At 43.7% G+C, this 19784-nt stretch overlaps 1 protein-coding gene across 5 annotated transcripts in view; it reads left to right on the forward strand.

The window, feature by feature from the left end:
• Nucleotides 1-19784, forward strand: part of LOC139386680 (myomegalin-like) — a 109672-nt gene that overhangs the window by 20614 nt on the left and 69274 nt on the right. For all 5 annotated transcript variants that reach the window (XM_071132478.1, XM_071132480.1, XM_071132483.1 and 2 more), the window contains exons 2-5: nt 71-147; nt 16043-16166; nt 16401-16546; nt 16743-16899. In XM_071132478.1, coding sequence (XP_070988579.1) covers nt 71-147; nt 16043-16166; nt 16401-16546; nt 16743-16899 — 504 coding nt within the window. The remainder of the gene's footprint in view (nt 1-70; nt 148-16042; nt 16167-16400; nt 16547-16742; nt 16900-19784) is intronic.

The following is a 19784-nucleotide window of genomic DNA, read 5'->3' on the forward strand; positions in this document are numbered from 1 at the left end:
TGATGATGTAATTTTTTCTATCAAACATAATTCCAGTCTGATTTCGTGTTCTATTCTCCCTGTGTTCCAGAACATCGAGTTGAAGGTAGAAGTGGAGAGCTTGAAGCAAGAGTTACAGGAGAAACAAGACCTTCTTGACAAGGCTCTGTAAGTCCAGTCAGACACTTCCAGACTGACAGTTGACTGTTGAATGCATTGACCAACCTCAGTCATCTGATCTGAGAATCTGTCACTTTTTACGTCAAATTAAATTGCAATGTAGACTGACAGCCAACCAACAGATCAAATCAAATTGTATTGGTCACATACACATATTTGTATGATGTTATTGCGGATGTAGCAAAATGCTTGTGTTCCTAGCTCCAAAGGTGCAGTAGTATCTAAATCAAATCAAATCAAAATCAAATTGATTTATATAGCCCTTCGAACATCAGCTGATATCTCAAAGTGCTGTACAGAAACCCAGCCTAAAACCCCAAACAGCAAGCAATGCAGGTGTAGAAGCACGGTGGCTAGGAAAAACTCCCTAGAAAGGCCAAAACCTAGGAAGAAACCTAGAGAGGAACCAGGCTATGTGGTGTGGCCAGTCCTCTTCTGGCTGTGCCGGGTGGAGATTATAACAGAACATGGCCAAGATGTTCAAATGTTCATAAATGACCAGCATGGTCAAATAATAATAATCACAGGCAGAACAGTTGAAACTGGAGCAGCAGCATGGCCAGGTGGACTGGGGACAGCAAGGAGTCATCATGTCAGGTAGTCCTGAGGCATGATCCTAGGGCTCAGGTCCTCCGAGAGAGAGAAAGAAAGAGAGAAATAGAGAATTAGAGAGAGCATACTTAAATTCACACAGGACACCGAATAGGACAGGAGAAGTACTCCAGATATAACAAACTGACCCTAGCCCCCCGACACATAAACTACTGCAGCATAAATACTGAAGGCTGAGACAGGAGGGGTCAGGAGACACCGTGGCCCCATCCGATGACACCCCGGACAGGGCCAAACAGGAAGGATATAACCCCACCCACTTTGCCAAAGCACAGCCCCCACACCACTAGAGGGATATCTTCAACCACCAACTTACCATCCTGAGACAAGGCCGAGTATAGCCCACAAAGATCTCCGCCACGGCACAACCCAAGGGGGGGCGTCAACCCAGACAGGAAGATCACATCAGTGACTCAACCCACTCAAGTGACGCACCCCTCGTAGGGACGGTATGAAAGAGCCCTAGTAAGCCAGTGACTCAGCCCCTGTAATAGGGTTAGAGGCAGAGAATCCCAGCAAGGGCGGTTCGTTGCTCCAGAGCCTTTCCGTTCACCTTCACACTCCTGGGCCAGACTACACTCAATCATATGACCCACTGAAGAGATGAGTCTTCGGTAAAGACTTAAAGGTTGAGACCGAGTTTGCGTCTCTCACATGGGTAGGCAGACCATTCCATAAAAATGGAGCTCTATAGGAGAAAGCCCTGCTTCCAGCTGTTTGCTTAGAAATTCTAGGGACAATTAGGAGGCCTGCGTCTTGAGACCGTAGCGTACGTGTAGGTATGTACGGCAGGACCAAATCAGAGAGATAGGTAGGAGCAAGTCCATGTAATGCTTTGTAGGTTAGCAGTAAAACCTTGAAATCAGGCCTTGCCTTGACAGAAAGCCAGGAGGCTAGCACTGGAGTAATATGATCAAATTTTTTGGTTCTAGTCAGGGTTCTAGCAGCCATATTTAGCACTAACTGAAGTTTATCTAGTGCTTTATCCGGGTAGCCGGAAAGTAGAGCATTGCAGAAGTCTAACCTAGAAGTGACAGAAGCATGGATGAATTTTTCTGCATAATTTTTGGACAGAAAGTTTCTGATTTTTGCAATGTTACGTAGATGGAAAAAAAGCTGTCCTTGAAACAGTCTTGATATGTTCTTCAAAAGAGAGATCAGGATCCAGAGTAACGCTGAGGTCCTTCACAGTTTTATGTGAGACGACTGTACAACCATTAAGATTAATTGTTAGATTCAACAGAAGACCTCTTTGTTTCTTGGGACCTAGAACAAGCATCTCTGTTTTGCCCGAGTTTAAAAGTAGACAGTTTGCAGCCATCCACTTCCTTATGTCTGAAACACATGCTTCTAGCGAGGGCAATTTTTGGGCTTCACCATGTTTCATTGAAATGTACAGCTGTGTGTGATCCGCATAGCAGTGAAAGTTAACATTATGTTTTCGAATGACATCCCCAAGAGGTAAAATATATAGTGAAAACAATAGTGGTCCTAAAACGGAACCTTGAGGAACACCAACATTTACAGTTGATTTGTCAGAGGACAAAACATTCACAGAGACAAACTGAAATCTTTCCGACAGATAAAATCTAAACCAGGCCAGAACTTGTCCGTGTAGACCAATTTGGGTTTCCAATCTCTCCAAAAGAATGTGGTTATCGATGATATCAAAAGCAGCACTAAGGTCTAGGAGCACGAGGACAGATGCAGAGCCTCGGTCTGATGCCATTAAAAGGTAATTTACCACCTTCACAAGTGCAGTCTCAGTGCTATGATGGGGTCTAAAACCAGACTGAAGCATTTCGTATACATTGTTTGTCTTCAGGAAGGCAGTGAGTTACTGTGCAACAGCCTTTTCTAAAATTTTTGAGAGGAATGGAAGATTCGATATAGGCCGATAGTTTTTGATATTTTCTTGGTCAAGGTTTGGCTTTTTCAAGAGAGGCTTTATTACTGCCACTTTTAGTGAGTTTGGTACACATCCGGTGGATAGAGAGCCGTTTATTATGTTCAACATAGGAGGGCCAAGCACAGGAAGCAGCTCTTTCAGTAGTTTAGTTGGAATAGGGTCCAGTATGCAGCTTGAAGGTTTCGAGGCCATGATTATTTTCATCATTGTGTCAAGAGATATAGTACTAAAACACTTGAGTGTCTCTCTTGATCCTAGGTCCTGGCAGAGTTGTGCAGACTCAGGGCAACTGAGCTTTGATGGAATACGCAGATTTAAAGAGGAGTCTGTAATTTACTTTCTAATAATCATGATCTTTTCCTCAAAGAAGTTCATGAATTTATTACTGCTGAAGTGAAAGCCATCCTCTCTTGGGGAATGCTGCTTTTTAGTTAGCTTTGCGACAATATCAAAAAGGAATTTTCCTCAATTAAGTAGGAAAAATAGGATGATTGAGCAGCAGTAAGGGCTCTTCGATACTGCACGGTACTGTCTTTCCAAGCTAGTCAGAAGACCTCCAGTTTGGTGTGGCGCCATTTCCGTTCCAATTTTCTGGAAGCTTGCTTCAGAGCTCTGGTATTTTCTGTATACCAGGGAGCTAGTTTCTTATGAGAAATGTTTTTAGTTTTTAGGGGTGCAACTGCATCTAGGGTATTGCGCAAGGTTAAATTGAGTTCCTCAATTAGGTGGTTAATTGATTTTTGTCCTCTGGCATCCTTGGGTAGACAGAGGGAGTCTGGAAGGACATCAAGGAATCTTTGTGTTGTCTGTGAATTTATAGCACGACTTTTGATGTTCCTTGGTTGGGGTCTGAGCAGATTATTTGTTGCAATTGCAAACGTAATAAAATGGTGGTCCGATAGTCCAGGATTATGAGGAAAAACGTTAATATCCACAACATTTATTCCATGGGACAAAACTAGGTCCAGAGTATGACTGTGACAGTGAGTAGGTCCAGAGAGTCGATGATGGCTCCGAAAGCCTTTTGGAGTGGGTCTGTGGACTTTTCCATGTGAATATTAAAGTCACCAAAGATTAGAATATTATCTGCTATGACTACAAGGTCCGATAGGAATTCAGGGAACTCAATGAGGAATGCTGTATATGGCCCAGGAGGCCTGTAAACAGTAGCTATAACATGTGATTGAGTAGGCTGCATAGATTTCATGACTAGAAGCTCAAAAGACGAAAACGTCATTTTTTTTTTGTAAATTGAAATTTGCTATCGTAAATGTTAGCAACACCTCCGCCTTTGCGGGATGCACAGGGGATATGGTCACTAGTGTAGCCAGGAGGTGAGGCCTCATTTAACACAGTAAATTCATCAGGCTTAAGCCATTTTTCAGTCAGGCCAATCACATCAAGATTATGATCAGTGATTAGTTCATTGACTATAATTGCCTTTGAAGTAAGGGATCTAACATTAAGTAGCCCTATTTTGAGATGTGAGGTATCATGATCTCTTTCAATAATGACAGGAATGGAGGAGGTCTTTATCCTAGTGAGATTGCTAAGGCGAACACCGCCATGTTTAGTTTTGCCCAACCTAGGCCGAGGCACAGACACGGTCTCAATGGGGATAGCTGAGCTGACTACACTGACTGTGCTAGTGGCAGACTCCACTATGCTGGCAGGCTGGCTAACAGCCTGCTGCCTGACCTGCACCCTATTTCATTGTGGAGCTAGAGGAGTTAGAACCCTGTCTATGTTGGTAGATAAGATGAGAGCACCCCTCCAGCTAGGATGGAGTCCGTCACTCCTCAGCAGGTCAGGCTTGGTCCTGTTTGTGGGTGAGTCCCAGAAAGAGGTCCAATTATCTACAAATTCTATCTTTTGGGAGGGGCAGAAAACAGTTTTCAACCAGCGATTGAGTTGTGAGACTCTGCTGTAGAGCTCATCACTCCCCCTAACTGGGAGGGGGCCAGAGACAATTACTCGATGCCGACACATCTTTCGAGCTGATTTACACGCTGAAGCTATGTTGCGCTTGGTGATCTCTGACTGTTTCATCCTAACATCGTTGGTGCCGACGTGGATAACAATATCTCTATACTCGCTACACTCACCAGTTTTAGCTTTAGCCAGCACCATCTTCAGATTAGCCTTAAAGTCGGTAGCCCTGCCCCCTGGTAAACAGTGTATGATCGCTGGATGATTCGTTTTAAGTCTAATAATCTAACAGTTCACAACAGTACACATATCTAAAAGTAAAAGAATGGAATTGAGAAAGATATACAGTTGAACTCTGAAGTTTACATACACCTCAGCCAAATACATTTAAACTCAGTTTTTCACAATTCCTGGCATATAATCCTAGTAAAAATTCCCGGTTTTAGGTCAGTTAGGATCACCACTTTATTTTAAGAATGTGAAATGTCAGAATAACAGTAGAGAGAATGATTTATTTCAGCTATTATTTATTTCGTCACATTCCCAGTGGGTCAGAAGTTTACATACACTCAATTAGTATTTGGTAGTATTGCCTTTAAAATGTTTAACTTGGGTCAGCCTTCCACAAGCTTCCCACAATAAGTTGGATGAATTTTGGCCCATTCCTCCTGAGAGAGCTGGTGTAACTGAGTCAGGTTTGTAGGCCTCCTTCCTCACACATGCTTTTTCAGTTCTGCCCACAAATTTTCTATAGGATTGAGGTCAGAACTTTGTGATGGCCACTCCAATACCTTGACTTTGTTGTCCTTAAGCCATTTTGCCATAACTTTGGAAGTATGCTTGGGGTCATTGTCCATTTGGAAGACCCATTTGTGACCAAGCTTTAACTTCCTGATGTCTTGAAATGTTGCTTCAATATATCCACATAATTGTACACTCTCATGATGCCATCTTTTTTGTGAAGTGCACCAGTCCCTCTTGCAGCAAAGCACCAACACATGATGCTGCCACCCCCATGCTTCGCGGTTGGGATGGTGTTCTTCGGCTTGCAAGCCTCCCCATTTTTCCTCCAAACATGACGATGGTCATTATGGTCAAACAGTTCTATATTTGTTTCATCAGACCAGAGGACATTTCTCCAAAAAGTATGATCTTTCTCCCCATGTGCAGTTGCAAACCGTAGTCTGGCTTTTTTTTTACGGTGGTTTTGGAGCAGTGGCTTCTTCCTTGCTGAGCGGCCTTTCAAGTTATGTCGATATAGGACTTGTTTTACTGTGGATATAGATCATTTTGCACCTGTTTCCTCCAGCATCTTCACAAGGTCCTTTGCTGTTGTTCTGGGATTGATTTGCACTTTTCGCACCAAAGTATGTTCATCTCTAGGAGACAGAACACGTCTCCTTCCTGAGTGGTATGACGGCTGCATGGTCCCATGGTGTTTATACTTGCGTACTGTTGTTTGTACAGATGAATGTGATACCTTCAGGCATTTGGAAATTGCTCCCAAGGACAAACCAGACTTGAGGAGGTCTCCAATTTTTTTCTGTGGTCTTGGCTGATTTCTTTTGATTTTCCCATGATGTCAAGCAAAGAGGCACTGAGTTTGAAGGTAGGCCTTGAAATACATCCACAGGTACAGCTCCAATTGACTCAAATTATGTCAATTAGCCTATCAGAAGCTTCTAAAGCCATGACATCATTTTCAGTAATTTTCCAAGCTGTTTAAATGCACAATCAAATTAGTGTATGTAAACTTCTGACCCACTGGAATTGTGATACTGTGAATTATAAGTGAAATAATCTGTCTGAAAACAATTGTTGGAAAAATGACTTGTATCATGCACAAAGTAGATGTCCTAACTGACTTGCCAAAACTAAAGTTTGTTAGCAAGAAATTTGTGGAGTGGTTGAAAAACGAGTTTTAATGACTCCAACCTAAGTGCATGTAAACTTCCAACTTCAACTGTAAATATTAGGTCGAGCTATGTCGGAGTGGCATTGACTAAACTACAGTGGAATAGAATACAGTGTATACATATGAGATGAGTAAAGCAGTATGTAAACATTTTTAAAGTGACTAGTGATTCCATGTCTATGTATATACGGCAGCAGCCTCTAAGGTGCAGGGTTGAGTAGCCGGGTGGTAGCCTGCTAGTGATGGCTATTTGACAGTCTGATGGCCTTGAGATAGAAGCGATTTTTCTGTCTCTCGGTCCCAGCTTTGATGCACTTGTACTGACCTCGCCTTCTGGATGATAGTGGGGTGAACAGGCTGTGGCTCAGGTGGTTAATGTCCTTGATGATCTTTTTGGGCTTCCTGTGACATCGGGTGCTGCAGGTATCCTGGAGGGCAGGTCATGTGGCCCCGGTGATACGTTGGGCAGACCGCACCACCCTCTGGAGAGCTCTGCGTTTGCGGGCTGTGTAGTTGCCGTACCAGGCAGTGAAACAGTCCAACAGGATGCTCTCAATTGTGCATCTGTAAAAGTTTCTGAGGGTCTTAGGGGCCAAGCCGAATTTCTTCAGCCTCCTGAGGTTGAAGAGGCGCTGTTGCGCCTTCTTTACCACACTGTCTTTGTGGGTGGACCTTTTCAGATTGTCAGTGATGTGTATGCAGAGCAACTTAAAACGTTCCACCTTCTCCACTACTGTCCCGTCGATGTGGATAGGGGGGTGCTCCCTTTGCTCTTTCCTGAAGTCCACGATCAGCTTCTTTGTTTTGTTAACTTTGAGGGAGACGTTATTTTCCAGGCACCACTCCACCAAGGCTCTCACCTCCTCTCTGTAGGCTGTTTCGTCATTGTTGGTAATCAGGCCTACTACTGTTGTGTCGTCTGCAAACTTGACGATTGAGTTGGAGGTGTGTGTGGCCACGCAGTCATGGGTGAACAGGGAGTACAGGAGGGGGCTGAGCACACACTCTTGTGGTGCCCCTGTGTTGAGGATCAGTGAAGTGGAGGTCTTGTTTCCTACCTTCACCACCTTGGGGCGCCCCGTCAGGAGGTCCAGGACCCAGTTGCACAGGGCGGGGTTCAGACCCAGGGCTCCGAGCTTAATGATGAGCTTTGAGGTTACTATGGCGCTATAGTCAACAAACAGCATTCTGACCTAGATATTCCTCTTGTCCAGATGGGATAGGCCATTGTGCAGTGCGATGGCGATTGCATCGTCTGTGGATCTATTGCGGTGGTAAACTAATTGAATTGGGTCTAGGGTGTCAGGTAAACTAGCCACTCAAAGCACTTCATGATGACAGAAGTGAGTGCTACGGGGCAATAGTAATTTAGTTCAGTTACCTTTGCTTTCTTGGGTACAGGAACAATGGTGGACATCTTGAAGCAAGTGAGGACAGCAGACTGGAATAGGGAGAGATTGAATATGTCCGTAAACACTCCAGCCAGCTGGTCTACAGCATGCTCTGGTCTACGCAGCCAGCTGGTCTACGTGGCTAGGGATGCCTTCTGGGCCGGCAGCCATGAGAGGGTTAATGCGCTTAAATGTCTAACTCACTTTGGCCACGGAGAACGAGAACCTACAGTCCTTTGGAATGGGTGGCGTCGGTGGCACTGTGTTATCCTCAAAGTAGGCAAATATTGTGTTTAGATGTCTGGGAGCAAGATGTTGGTGTCCGTAACGTGGCTGGTTCTCCCTTTGTAATCTGTGATTGTCTGTAGACCCTGCCACATACGTCTTGTGTCTGAGACGTTGAATTGCAACGCCACTTTGTCTCTGTACTGACATTTTGCCTGTTTGATTGACTTACAGAGGGAATAACTACACTGTTTGTATTCAACCATATTCCCTGTCACCTTACCATGGTTAAATGCGATGGTTTGCGCTTTCAGTTTTGTGTGAATGCTGTCATCTATCCACAGTTTTTATCCCAGTCGGCGTGATCAAAACAATCTTGAAGCATGGATTCCGATTGGTCAGACCAGCATTGAATAGACCTTAGCACGGGTACTTCCTGTTTGAGTTTCTGCCTATAGGAAGGGAGGAGCAAAATAGAGTCTTAATCTGATTTGCAAAGGGGGTGCGGGGGAGGGCCTTGTAGGCCTCTCGAAAAGGCGAGTAGCAGTGGTCTAGTGTTTTTCCTACGCGAGTACTACAGTCAATGTGTTGCTAGAACTTCGGTAGCGTTTTCCTCAAATTTGCTTTGTTAAAATCCCCAGCTACAATAAATGTGGCCTCAGTATATGTGGTTTCCGGTTTGCATGAAGTTCAGTGTAGTTCCTTGAGGAATGGTTGAGGTTTCGGCTTGAGGGGGAATATACACAGCTGTGGCTATAACCGTAGAGAATTATCTTGGGAGGTAATACCTTCTGCATTTGATTGTGAGGTATTCTAGGTCGGGTGAACAAAAGGACTTGAGTTTCTGTATGTTATCACAATCACACCATGTGTAGTTAATTATGAAACATACACCCCCGCCTTTCTTCTTCCCGGAGAGTTCTGTATTCCCGTTTGCACGATGAACTGAGAACCCAGCTGGCTGTATGGATGGGGACAGTATGTCCAGAGAGAGCCATGATTCTGTGAAACAGAGTATGTTACAGTTCCTGATGTCTCTCTGGAAGGAGATCCTCGCCCTGAGCTTGTCTACTTTATTATCCAAAAACTGAACATTAGCAAGTAATATACTCGGAAGCGGTGGATGGTGTGCACGCCTCCTGAGTCGGACTGAAGTCCACTCCGAAATCCTCTTCTCCACCGGTGGCGTCTTGGAGCAGCCTCTGGGATAAGTTCAATTGCCCAGGAGGGTAGGGACAAAGAATCCAATTCGGGAAAGTCGTATTCCTGGTCGTAATGCTGGTAAATTACCGCCGCTCTGATATCCAAAAGTTATTTCCAGCTGTATGTAATAACACACAAAAAAAAAGTTCTGGATTAGTAATGTAAGAAATAACACACAAAAAAACGAAATTCTTCAAAGTTGCTTACTAGCTAGAAGCAGAGCTGCCATGTCTGTCAGTGCCATCTTGCCCTGTATGCATTGTGAATGGATGGCCTCAATGGCCTAATGTTGACATCCATCACCAATGCCACATATCCACCAATAAAATACTGTCCTCTTACTCTTCCTGAAATTCCCCTCGAGACCCGCTTACTGTATGTAGCATAGTACTAAACCAGTAGAATTCAATTATCTTAATGTTTTCCAAAGATCCATGACTACGTGCGACATGCTTTGCTGGTATTTTGAAATACAATTTGCTCAAGTGATTACGGTGAGTGTTTGTCGTTGTTTGATGAGAATTAACAAAGCTGTTTCTCATACAGCGATGGCGTTATAGCAGGATAACAAGCCTATAGCAGGAGACTTTAGGCATGGAACAGTAATCAGTAGTGAGTCCCTCAGAGGGTAGAATCAAACCGTATAGCGGTAACATCTCAGCTCATGTTTCACACAACAGCTGGTGGGGTGAGAGAGAGAGCTGGACACACACACACACACAGGAGCGTGCACAGTCAGACAAACACACATGCACACACACACACACACGTGTACTCCGAGTGTCTGTCCCAATGGGATCGCACACCCGCCAGCTCCAAAAGGGCAACCCTGATATCTTGGCGTGCAGACAGGGATATGGAAGGCAATACCTGTCACGTCCACCCTTACCCCCCTCCGAACCCTACCCCTGCTGTTGCAGCTAGGCTTTGAATGTAATACTCCCCCTGGAAGGGAATCAATTTGATTGACATATTCTGTGTATTTATCAGATTGCTATGAGATTAAAGGTCTTGTGCCCTCAACCCCCCACCCATAGCCTCCAGCCTACAGTCCATAGCCTGTGATAGATTGATGATCAAAGGTGGTGTGTGCTGGTAGGGCGTCTCAGCAATAAATATTTGTCTGACGGAGGGGAGCAGTTAGCATGCAAGCTACTAATCACTGCCAACTCCACAGCTGGTGTAATGGATCATACTGTTCCCTGGCCTTCTTGCTCACATGGCAGCTAATCAACCTTACATTACAGTATTCATATGGAGATAGCATCAGATCAGCTAATCAACCTTACATTACAGTATTCATATGGAGATAGCATCAGATCAGCTAATCAACCTTACATTACAGTATTCATATGGAGATAGCATCAGATCAGCTAATCAACCTTACATTACAGTATTCATATGGAGATAGCATCAGATCAGCTAATCAACCTTACATTACAGTATTCATATGGAGATAGCATCAGATCAGCTAATCAACCTTACATTACAGTATTCATATGGAGATAGCATCAGATCAGCTAATCAACCTTACATTACAGTATTCATATGGAGATAGCATCAGATCAGCTAATCAACATTACATTGCTGTATTAAAATGGAGATAGCATCAGATCAGCTAATCGACATTACATTGCTGTATTAAAATGGAGATAGTATCAAATAGCAGAAGGCAGACATTTCACATGCCGCCAACCGATTGTGTTTTTTTGTTCGTTTATCTGCGTTGTTTGTAACTTATTTTTTTGCTCATTTTGCACATAATGTTGCTGCTACCGTCTCTTATGACCCAAAATAACTTATGTAAAATAACTAATAACTAAAATAACTAATGTTTCCGTATTGAGCATTACTCATCTCATATAAGTAATGCTCATATGCCGTACCAGCCTGGTACGGCAACTGCTCCGCCCACAACCGTAACACTCTCCAGAGGGTAGTGAGGTCTGCACAATGCATCAACGGGGGCAAACTACCTGCCCTCCAGGACACCTACACCACCCGATGTTACAGGAAGGCCATAAAGATCATCAAGGACAACAACCACCCGAGCCACTGCCTGTTTATCCCGCTATCATCCAGAAGGTGAGGTCAGTAAAGGTGCATCAAAGCAGGGACCGAGAGATTGAAAAACAGCTTCTATCTCAAGGCCATCAGACTGTTAAACAGCCACCACTAACATTGAGTGGCTGCTGCCAACATACTGACTCAACTCCAGCCACTTTAATAATGGAAATTGATGGAAATTGATGTAAAAAAAAATACATATTCTTATCCTTTTACACTTGTGTGTATAAGGTAGTAGTTGTGGAATTGTTAGGTTAAATTACTTGTTGGTTATTACTGCATTGTCGGAACTAGAAGCACAAGCATTTCACTACACTCGCATTAACATCTGCTAACCATGTGTATGTGACAAATAAAATGTGATTTGATTTGAATAAACTGCACTCCACACTATTCTACGTTATCTTAGTCACTTTTAAATTGTGTTTACGTATTGCATCACCCATCTCATATGTATATACTGTATTGTATTCTATACTAACTACACCACTCACTGTGGCTGATGGCTTCTTATGGCTGAGATCCCGCTAACGGGATCGATATGACAACAGCCAGTAAAAGTGCAGGGCGCCAAATTCAAAACAACAGAAATCCCATAATTAAAATTCCTCAAACATACAAGTATTTCACACCATTTTAAAGATACACTTCTTGTTTATCCCACCACAGTGTCCAATTTCCAATAGGCTTTATGGCGAAAGCACCACAAACGATTATGTTAGGTCAGAGCCAAGTCACAGAAAAACACAGCCATTTTTCCAGCCAAAGAGAGGAGTCACAAAAATCAGAAATAGAGATAAAATTCATCACTAACCTTTGATGATCTTCATCCGATGACACTCATAGGACTTCATGTTACACAAAACATGTATATTTTGTTCGATAAAGTTCATATTTATATAAAAAATCTCAGTATTCATTGGCATCAGTAGTTCCAAAAACATCTGGTGATTTTGCAGAGAGCCACATCAATTTACAGAAATACTCATTATAAATATTGATGAAAATACAAGTGTTATACATGGAACTTTAGATACACTTCTCCTTAATGCAACCGCTGTGTCAAATTTCAAAAAAGCTTTATGGAAAAAAAGCTTTTTTGAAATCTTTTTGAAATTTTTATTAAATTATCCGTCATATTGTGCAGTCAACAGAAGTCAGAAATAACATTATAAATATTCACTTACCTTTGATGATCTTCATCAGAATGCACTCCCAGGAATCCCAGTTCCACAATAAATGTTTGTTTTGTTTGATAATGTCCATCATTTATGTCCAAATAGCTCCTTTTGTTAGCGCGTTTGGTAAACAAATCCAAACTCACAAAGCGCGTTCACTAGGAGCAGACGAAAAGTCAAAAAGTACCTTTACAGTCCGTAGAAACATGTCAAACGAAGTATAGAATCAATCTTTAGGATGTTTTTAACATAAATCTTCAATAATGTTCCAACCGGAGAATTCCTTTGTCTGTAGAAAAGCAATGGAATAGAGCTCGCTCTCACGTGAACGAGCGTCACAAGCTCAAGGCATTCTGCCAGACCTCTGACTCATTCCCCTCTCATTCGCCCCCACCTCACAGTAGAAGCATCAAACAAGGTTCTAAAGACTGTTGACATCTCATGGAAGCCTTGGGAAGTGCAACATGACCAATATCCCACTCTCTCTTCAATAGGGAATGAGTTGAAAAACGACCAACCTCAGATTTCCCACTTCCTGGTTGGATTTTTTTCTCAGGTTTTTGCCTGCCATATGTGCTCTGTTATACTCACAGACATCATTCAAACTGTTTTAGAAACTTCAGAATGTTTTCTATCCAAATGTACTAATAATCTGCATATATTAGCAACTGGGACTGAGTAGCAGGCAGTTTACTCTGGGCACCTCTGGGCACCTTATTCATCCAAGCTGCTCAATACTGCCCCAGCCATAAGAAGTTAAATTAAACAGCCATCTCCAGCACATCAGAGGCTGCTGCCTATAGACATAGATTAGGAATCACTGGCCACTTTAAGGAACATCCATCTCATATGTTTAAACTGTATTCTATACTATGCCACTGTATTGTAGTCCAATGCCACTCTGACATATATGTATATATTCTTAATCCATTCCTTACTTAGATTTACGTGTATTTTGGGTATATGTTGTGAAACTGTTAGATATTACTTGTTAGATATTACTGCACTGTCGGAGTTAGAAGCACAAGCATTTCGCTACACCCGCAATAACATCTGCTTTACATGTGTATGTGACCAATACATTTGATTTGATTTGATCAACCACCCACCCAGCAGTAGCATCCAACAACCCAGCAGTAGCATCCATCCACCCAGCAGTAGCATCCATCCACCAGCAGTAACATCCATCCACCCAGCAGTAATCCATCCACCCAGCAGTAGCATCCATCCACCCAGCAGTAGCATCCATCCACCCAGCAGTAACATCCATCCACTCAGCAGTAATCCATCCACCCAGCAGTAACATCCATCCACCAGCAGTAACATCCATCCACCCAGCAGTAATCCATCCACCCAGCAGTAACATCCATCCACTCAGCAGTAATCCATCCACCCAGCAGTAGCATCCATCCACCCAGCAGTAACATCCATCCACCCAGCAGTAACATCCATCCACCCAGCAGTAATCCATCCACCCAGCAGTAACATCCATCCACTCAGCAGTAATCCATCCACCCAGCAGTAGCATCCATCCACCCAGCAGTAATCCATCCACCCAGCAGTAACATCCATCCACCCAGCAGTAGCATCCATCCACCAGCAGTAACATCCATCCACCCAGCAGTAATCCATCCACCCAGCAGTAGCATCCATCCACCCAGCAGTAGCATCCATCCACCAGCAGTAACATCCATCCACCCAGCAGTAATCCATCCACCCAGCAGTAGCATCCATCCACCCAGCAGTAGCATCCATCCACCCAGCAGTAGCATCCATCCACCCAGCAGTAACATCCATCCACTCAGCAGTAATCCATCCACCCAGCAGTAGCATCCATCCACCCAGCAGTAACATCCATCCACTCAGCAGTAATCCATCCACCCAGCAGTAGCATCCATCCACCCAGCAGTAACATCCATCCACTCAGCAGTAGCATCCATCCACCCAGCAGTAACATCCATCCACTCAGCAGTAATCCATCCACCCAGCAGTAACATCCATCCACTCAGCAGTAACATCCATCCACCCAGCAGTAGCATCCATCCACCCAGCAGTAACATCCATCCACCCAGCAGTAACATTATACAGTCTGGTTAATAATAATCTTAGTTATCTTAGTTGCTGTCTGCCATGGTCAGATGGTCTGAGTTAAAAACAGAGGAATGCAGAGGAGAGGAGGAGAAAAGAGGAGAGGAGGAGGAGGAGGAGGAATAGAACAGACGCCCCAAGGAGACAGGAAGGCGTCTGCCATTTTGGGATCCACAGCAGGAATTCTGGAATGGCATCATTGAGTGACTCAGTAAAACAGATACTTAAAGGCACAGACGCACACACACACACACACACACACACACACACACACACACACACACACACACACACACACACACACACACACACCCACACACACACACACACACACACACACACACACACATTCGTTTTACTCTCCTTGTGGGGACCAAACAATTGATTCCCATTCAAAAACCTATTTTCCCTAACCCCTAACCCTAAACATAACCCTAACCCTGACCTTAACCCTGACCGTAACCTCAAACTCCTAACCCTAATTCTCACCCTAATTCTAACCCTAAACCTAAGCCATAAAATAGCCTTTTTCCTTGTGGGGACTGGGGAATTGTCCTTGTTTTACTATCCTTGTGAGGACTTATGGTCACCACAAGGATAATAAAACCAAACACACACACAGTCAGAGGGTGTACGACTACAAGCAGTAGACTTCCCTCACAGGTTGATGCTCCAGTTTTCACAATACCATGTGTGTGTTTGCACAGTAGTCAGTAGTTTGTAAAGAAAGACTCTGAATGCTAATTGATAGCCATGTGTGTGTTTGCACAGTAGTCAGTAGTTTGTAAAGAAAGACTCTGAATGCTAATTGATAGCCATGTGTGTGTTTGCACAGTAGTCAGTAGTTTGTAAAGAAAGACTCTGAATGCTAATTGATAGCTATGGCGAGTTTGATCAAATTCCAGCCTTGGTCTGCGTGGTGTATTCGGGACGCTCTCACAGAACTATATGTGAACACAATGAAAGTTTACACTCTGGGTGTGTGACTGGTCTCTATTTGTAGCTGGGAGGTATAGGGTATCCCATGAGTTATAGCAGGGATACTTCATATGACCTCATATCCTGTCTTAGTCCTGACCTGACCACACTACAACCCTAAAATCACCCAGGACTGACACCACTGGTCTGCCCTGCACCGATGGCGCAATAACAAGCAACACAGTGTTATGAGTGTATGTGGATGACTGTTCATAGTTATTGATAGACACTTAACATGATGTTCCATCTAATGTTCACTCCCTGATAGGACAACAGAATAGAGCCAGACCAATCACAGTTATCGCTATATTTCCTCTCTTTTAATTTGACGATAGCAGAGAGCCTGACCAATCACAATGTTTCCTTTCTCTCTCCTCTTTTCTGATAGGTCAACAGCTGAGAGCCTGTCCAGTCATAATGAGGCAGAGCTACAGAGACGATGTGAGGAGAGACAGCAGGAGATCGACCACATGCAGGAGTTGCTGGAGACCAAGATACAACTCCTGCAGGAGGTACACAAACGTGCACACACACACACACACATACACACACACACACACACACACACACACACACACACACACACACACACACACACACACACACACACACACACACACACACACACACACACACATGCTGCTAAAGTTGGTTGTAGTCTTTGTTGAGATGAAATTAGTTGTTCTATTATTAGATCAGCTTTAAACACAGACTGATATCCAGACCTTTTCATGTTTTTCCTCCAGGAGGCCGAGCTAGCGCGATGTGAGGCTGGGAGGATGGCTAGGTCTAGCTCCCAGACCCTCTTGGAGGACATGAAGGACAGCCCAGAGGAGGAGGAGAGCACCCAGACCACGTCTCACCACCCCCCATCACACACCAACAGAGACAGGTACACGCACAGTATATGGTCATTCGAGCCAGAATTGAACCAGTGACCTAAAAGCTGTAATTACACACCTTCACACTCATGGAGGAAAGCCTAGGACTCCTACAAGTCCAAGTTTAGCCCACAGTACCTATGGTACTGACCTATCTCTCTCCTCTCTCTCTCTCCTCTCCTCTCTCTCCTCTCTCTCCTCCTGCAGGGTGGTTGAGGAGCTGACCTGTGCTCTGCGCTGTAAGGAGGCTCTGATCACTGAGCTGAGTGGACAGAAGAGCATCCTGGCCCTGAAGGTGGGAGAGCTGGAGGGACAGGTAGTGAACCTCTCCTCAACCCTGCTGCAGAAAGAGAGGGATGCAGAGGTATATATCATCCCTGTTACACGTATGAGGAAAAGTGCATGTGTAGGGTCTGCATTGGGGTCAATGGTTCAATAATTTATTGTGTTATTGTATTCATCTATTGTATGTATTTGACTGACTGAGTTCCTGTAGTGTGTACAGGCATGTAATAGCAAGTGAAAAGCTTCATACACAGGGTTTCAGGGACAACTCACCCATCTCTCACCCTAGTCTCACCCATTCCTCACTCACTCATTGGACATAGCTCAACCCTTCCTCACATGTCCTCAACCCTCCTTGCCTCTCCTTTAGCTATAGCTAACATGCTTTTCAAAACCTCCCCCCTCCTCACCCAGTCCTTCTTCATCCATATCTCCCCCGTCCCCACACATGTCAAAAAGATGGAACCACATGGAAACGTGGAAGCACACCTGTTATAGCTACGTAACACACGCAACACACACACATAAACACTCCTGTCAAGAAACACATAGCAACACACACACGTAAACACTCCTGTTAAGAAACACATAGCAACACACACGTAAACACTCCTGTTAAGAAACACATAGCAACACACACGTAAACACTCCTGTCAAGAAACACATAGCAACACACACATAAACACTCCTGTCAAGAAACACATAGCAACACACACACATAAACACTCCTGTCAAGAAACACATAGCAACACACACGTAAACACTCCTGTCAAGAAACACATAGCAACACACACACATAAACACTCCTGTCAAGAAACACATAGCAACACACATGTAAACACTCCTGTCAAGAAACACATAACAACACACACATAAACACTCCTGTCAAGAAACACATAGCAACACACACATAAACACTCCTGTCAAGAAACACATAGCAACACACACACATAAACACTCCTGTCAAGAAACACATAGCAACACACACGTAAACACTCCTGTCAAGAAACACATAGCAACACACACACATAAACACTCCTGTCAAGAAACACATAGCAACACACACGTAAACACTCCTGTCAAGAAACACATAGCAACACACACACATAAACACTCCTGTCAAGAAACACATAGCAACACACACGTAAACACTCCTGTCAAGAAACACATAGCAACACACACATAAACACTCCTGTCAAGAAACACATAGCAACACACATGTAAACACTCCTGTCAAGAAACACATAGCAACACACATGTAAACACTCCTGTCAAGAAACACATAGCAACACACACATAAACACTCCTGTCAAGAAACACATAGCAACACACATGTAAACATTCCTGTCAAGAAACACATAGCAACACACATGTAAACACTCCTGTCAAGAAACGCATAGCAACATACACATAAAAACACCTGTCAAGAAACACATAGCAACACACACATAAACACTCCTGTCAAGAAACACATAGCAACACACACACATAAACACTCCTGTCAAGAAACACATAGCAACACACATGTAAACACTCCTGTCAAGAAACACATAGCAACACACATGTAAACACTGCTGTCAAGAAACACATAGCAACACACACGTAAACACTCCTGTCAAGAAACACATAGCAACATACACTTAAACACTCCTGTCAAGAAACACATAGCAACACACACACATAAACACTCCTGTCAAGAAACACATAGCAACACACACATAAACACTCCTGTCAAGAAACACATAGCAACACACACTTAAACACTCCTGTCAAGAAACACATAGCAACACACACATAAACACTCCACACTCCTGTCAAGAAACACATAGCAAAACACATACATAAACACCCCTGTCAAGAAACACATAGCAACACACACATAAACACTCCTGTCAAGAAACACATAGCAACACACATGTAAACACTCCTGTCAAGAAACACATAGCAACACACACATAAACACTCCTGTCAAGAAACACATAGCAACACACACATAAACACTCCTGTCAAGAAACACATAGCAACACACACACATAAACACTCCTGTCAAGAAACACATAGCAACACACACGTAAACACTCCTGTCAAGAAACACATAGCAACACACACACATAAACACTCCTGTCAAGAAACACATAGCAACACACATGTAAACACTCCTGTCAAGAAACACATAGCAACACACATGTAAACACTCCTGTCAAGAAACACATAGCAACACACATGTAAACACTCCTGTCAAGAAACACATAGCAACACACATGTAAACACTCCTGTAAAGAAACGCATAGCAACATACACATAAACACTCCTGTCAAGAAACGCATAGCAACACACACATAAACACTCCTGTCAAGAAACACATAGCAACACACACATAAACACTCCATAAACATTCATATCCTTTCGGAATTCCGTGTGGTCAATTTCCACAACACCTAAGGGCAATGAAGAGTGAGGCTCAAAGCCCTGGCTACAACATTGTGAACAGTAAGGAGCAAACCACAACACCTAAGGGCAATGAAGAGTGAGGCTCAAAGCCCTGGCTACAACATTGTGAACAGTAAGGAGCAAACCACAACACCTAAGGGCAATGAAGAGTGAGGCTCAAAGCCCTGGCTACAACATTGTGAACAGTAAGGAGCAAACCACAACACCTAAGGGCAATGAAGAGTGAGGCTCAAAGCACTGGCTACAACATTGTGAACAGTAAGGAGCAAACCACAACACCTAAGGGCAATGAAGAGTGAGGCTCAAAGCCCTGGCTACAACATTGTGAACAGTAAGGAGCAAACCACAACACCTAAGGGCAATGAAGAGTGAGGCTCAAAGCCCTGGCTACAGCATTGTGAACAGTAAGGAGCAAACCACAACACCTAAGGGCAATGAAGAGTGAGGCTCAAAGCCCTGGCTACAACATTGTGAACAGTAAGGAGCAAACCACAACACCTAAGGGCAATGAAG

The sequence above is a fragment of the Oncorhynchus clarkii genome, chromosome 28 (assembly GCF_045791955.1).
Source record: "Oncorhynchus clarkii lewisi isolate Uvic-CL-2024 chromosome 28, UVic_Ocla_1.0, whole genome shotgun sequence".
Taxonomy (NCBI): domain Eukaryota; kingdom Metazoa; phylum Chordata; class Actinopteri; order Salmoniformes; family Salmonidae; genus Oncorhynchus; species Oncorhynchus clarkii.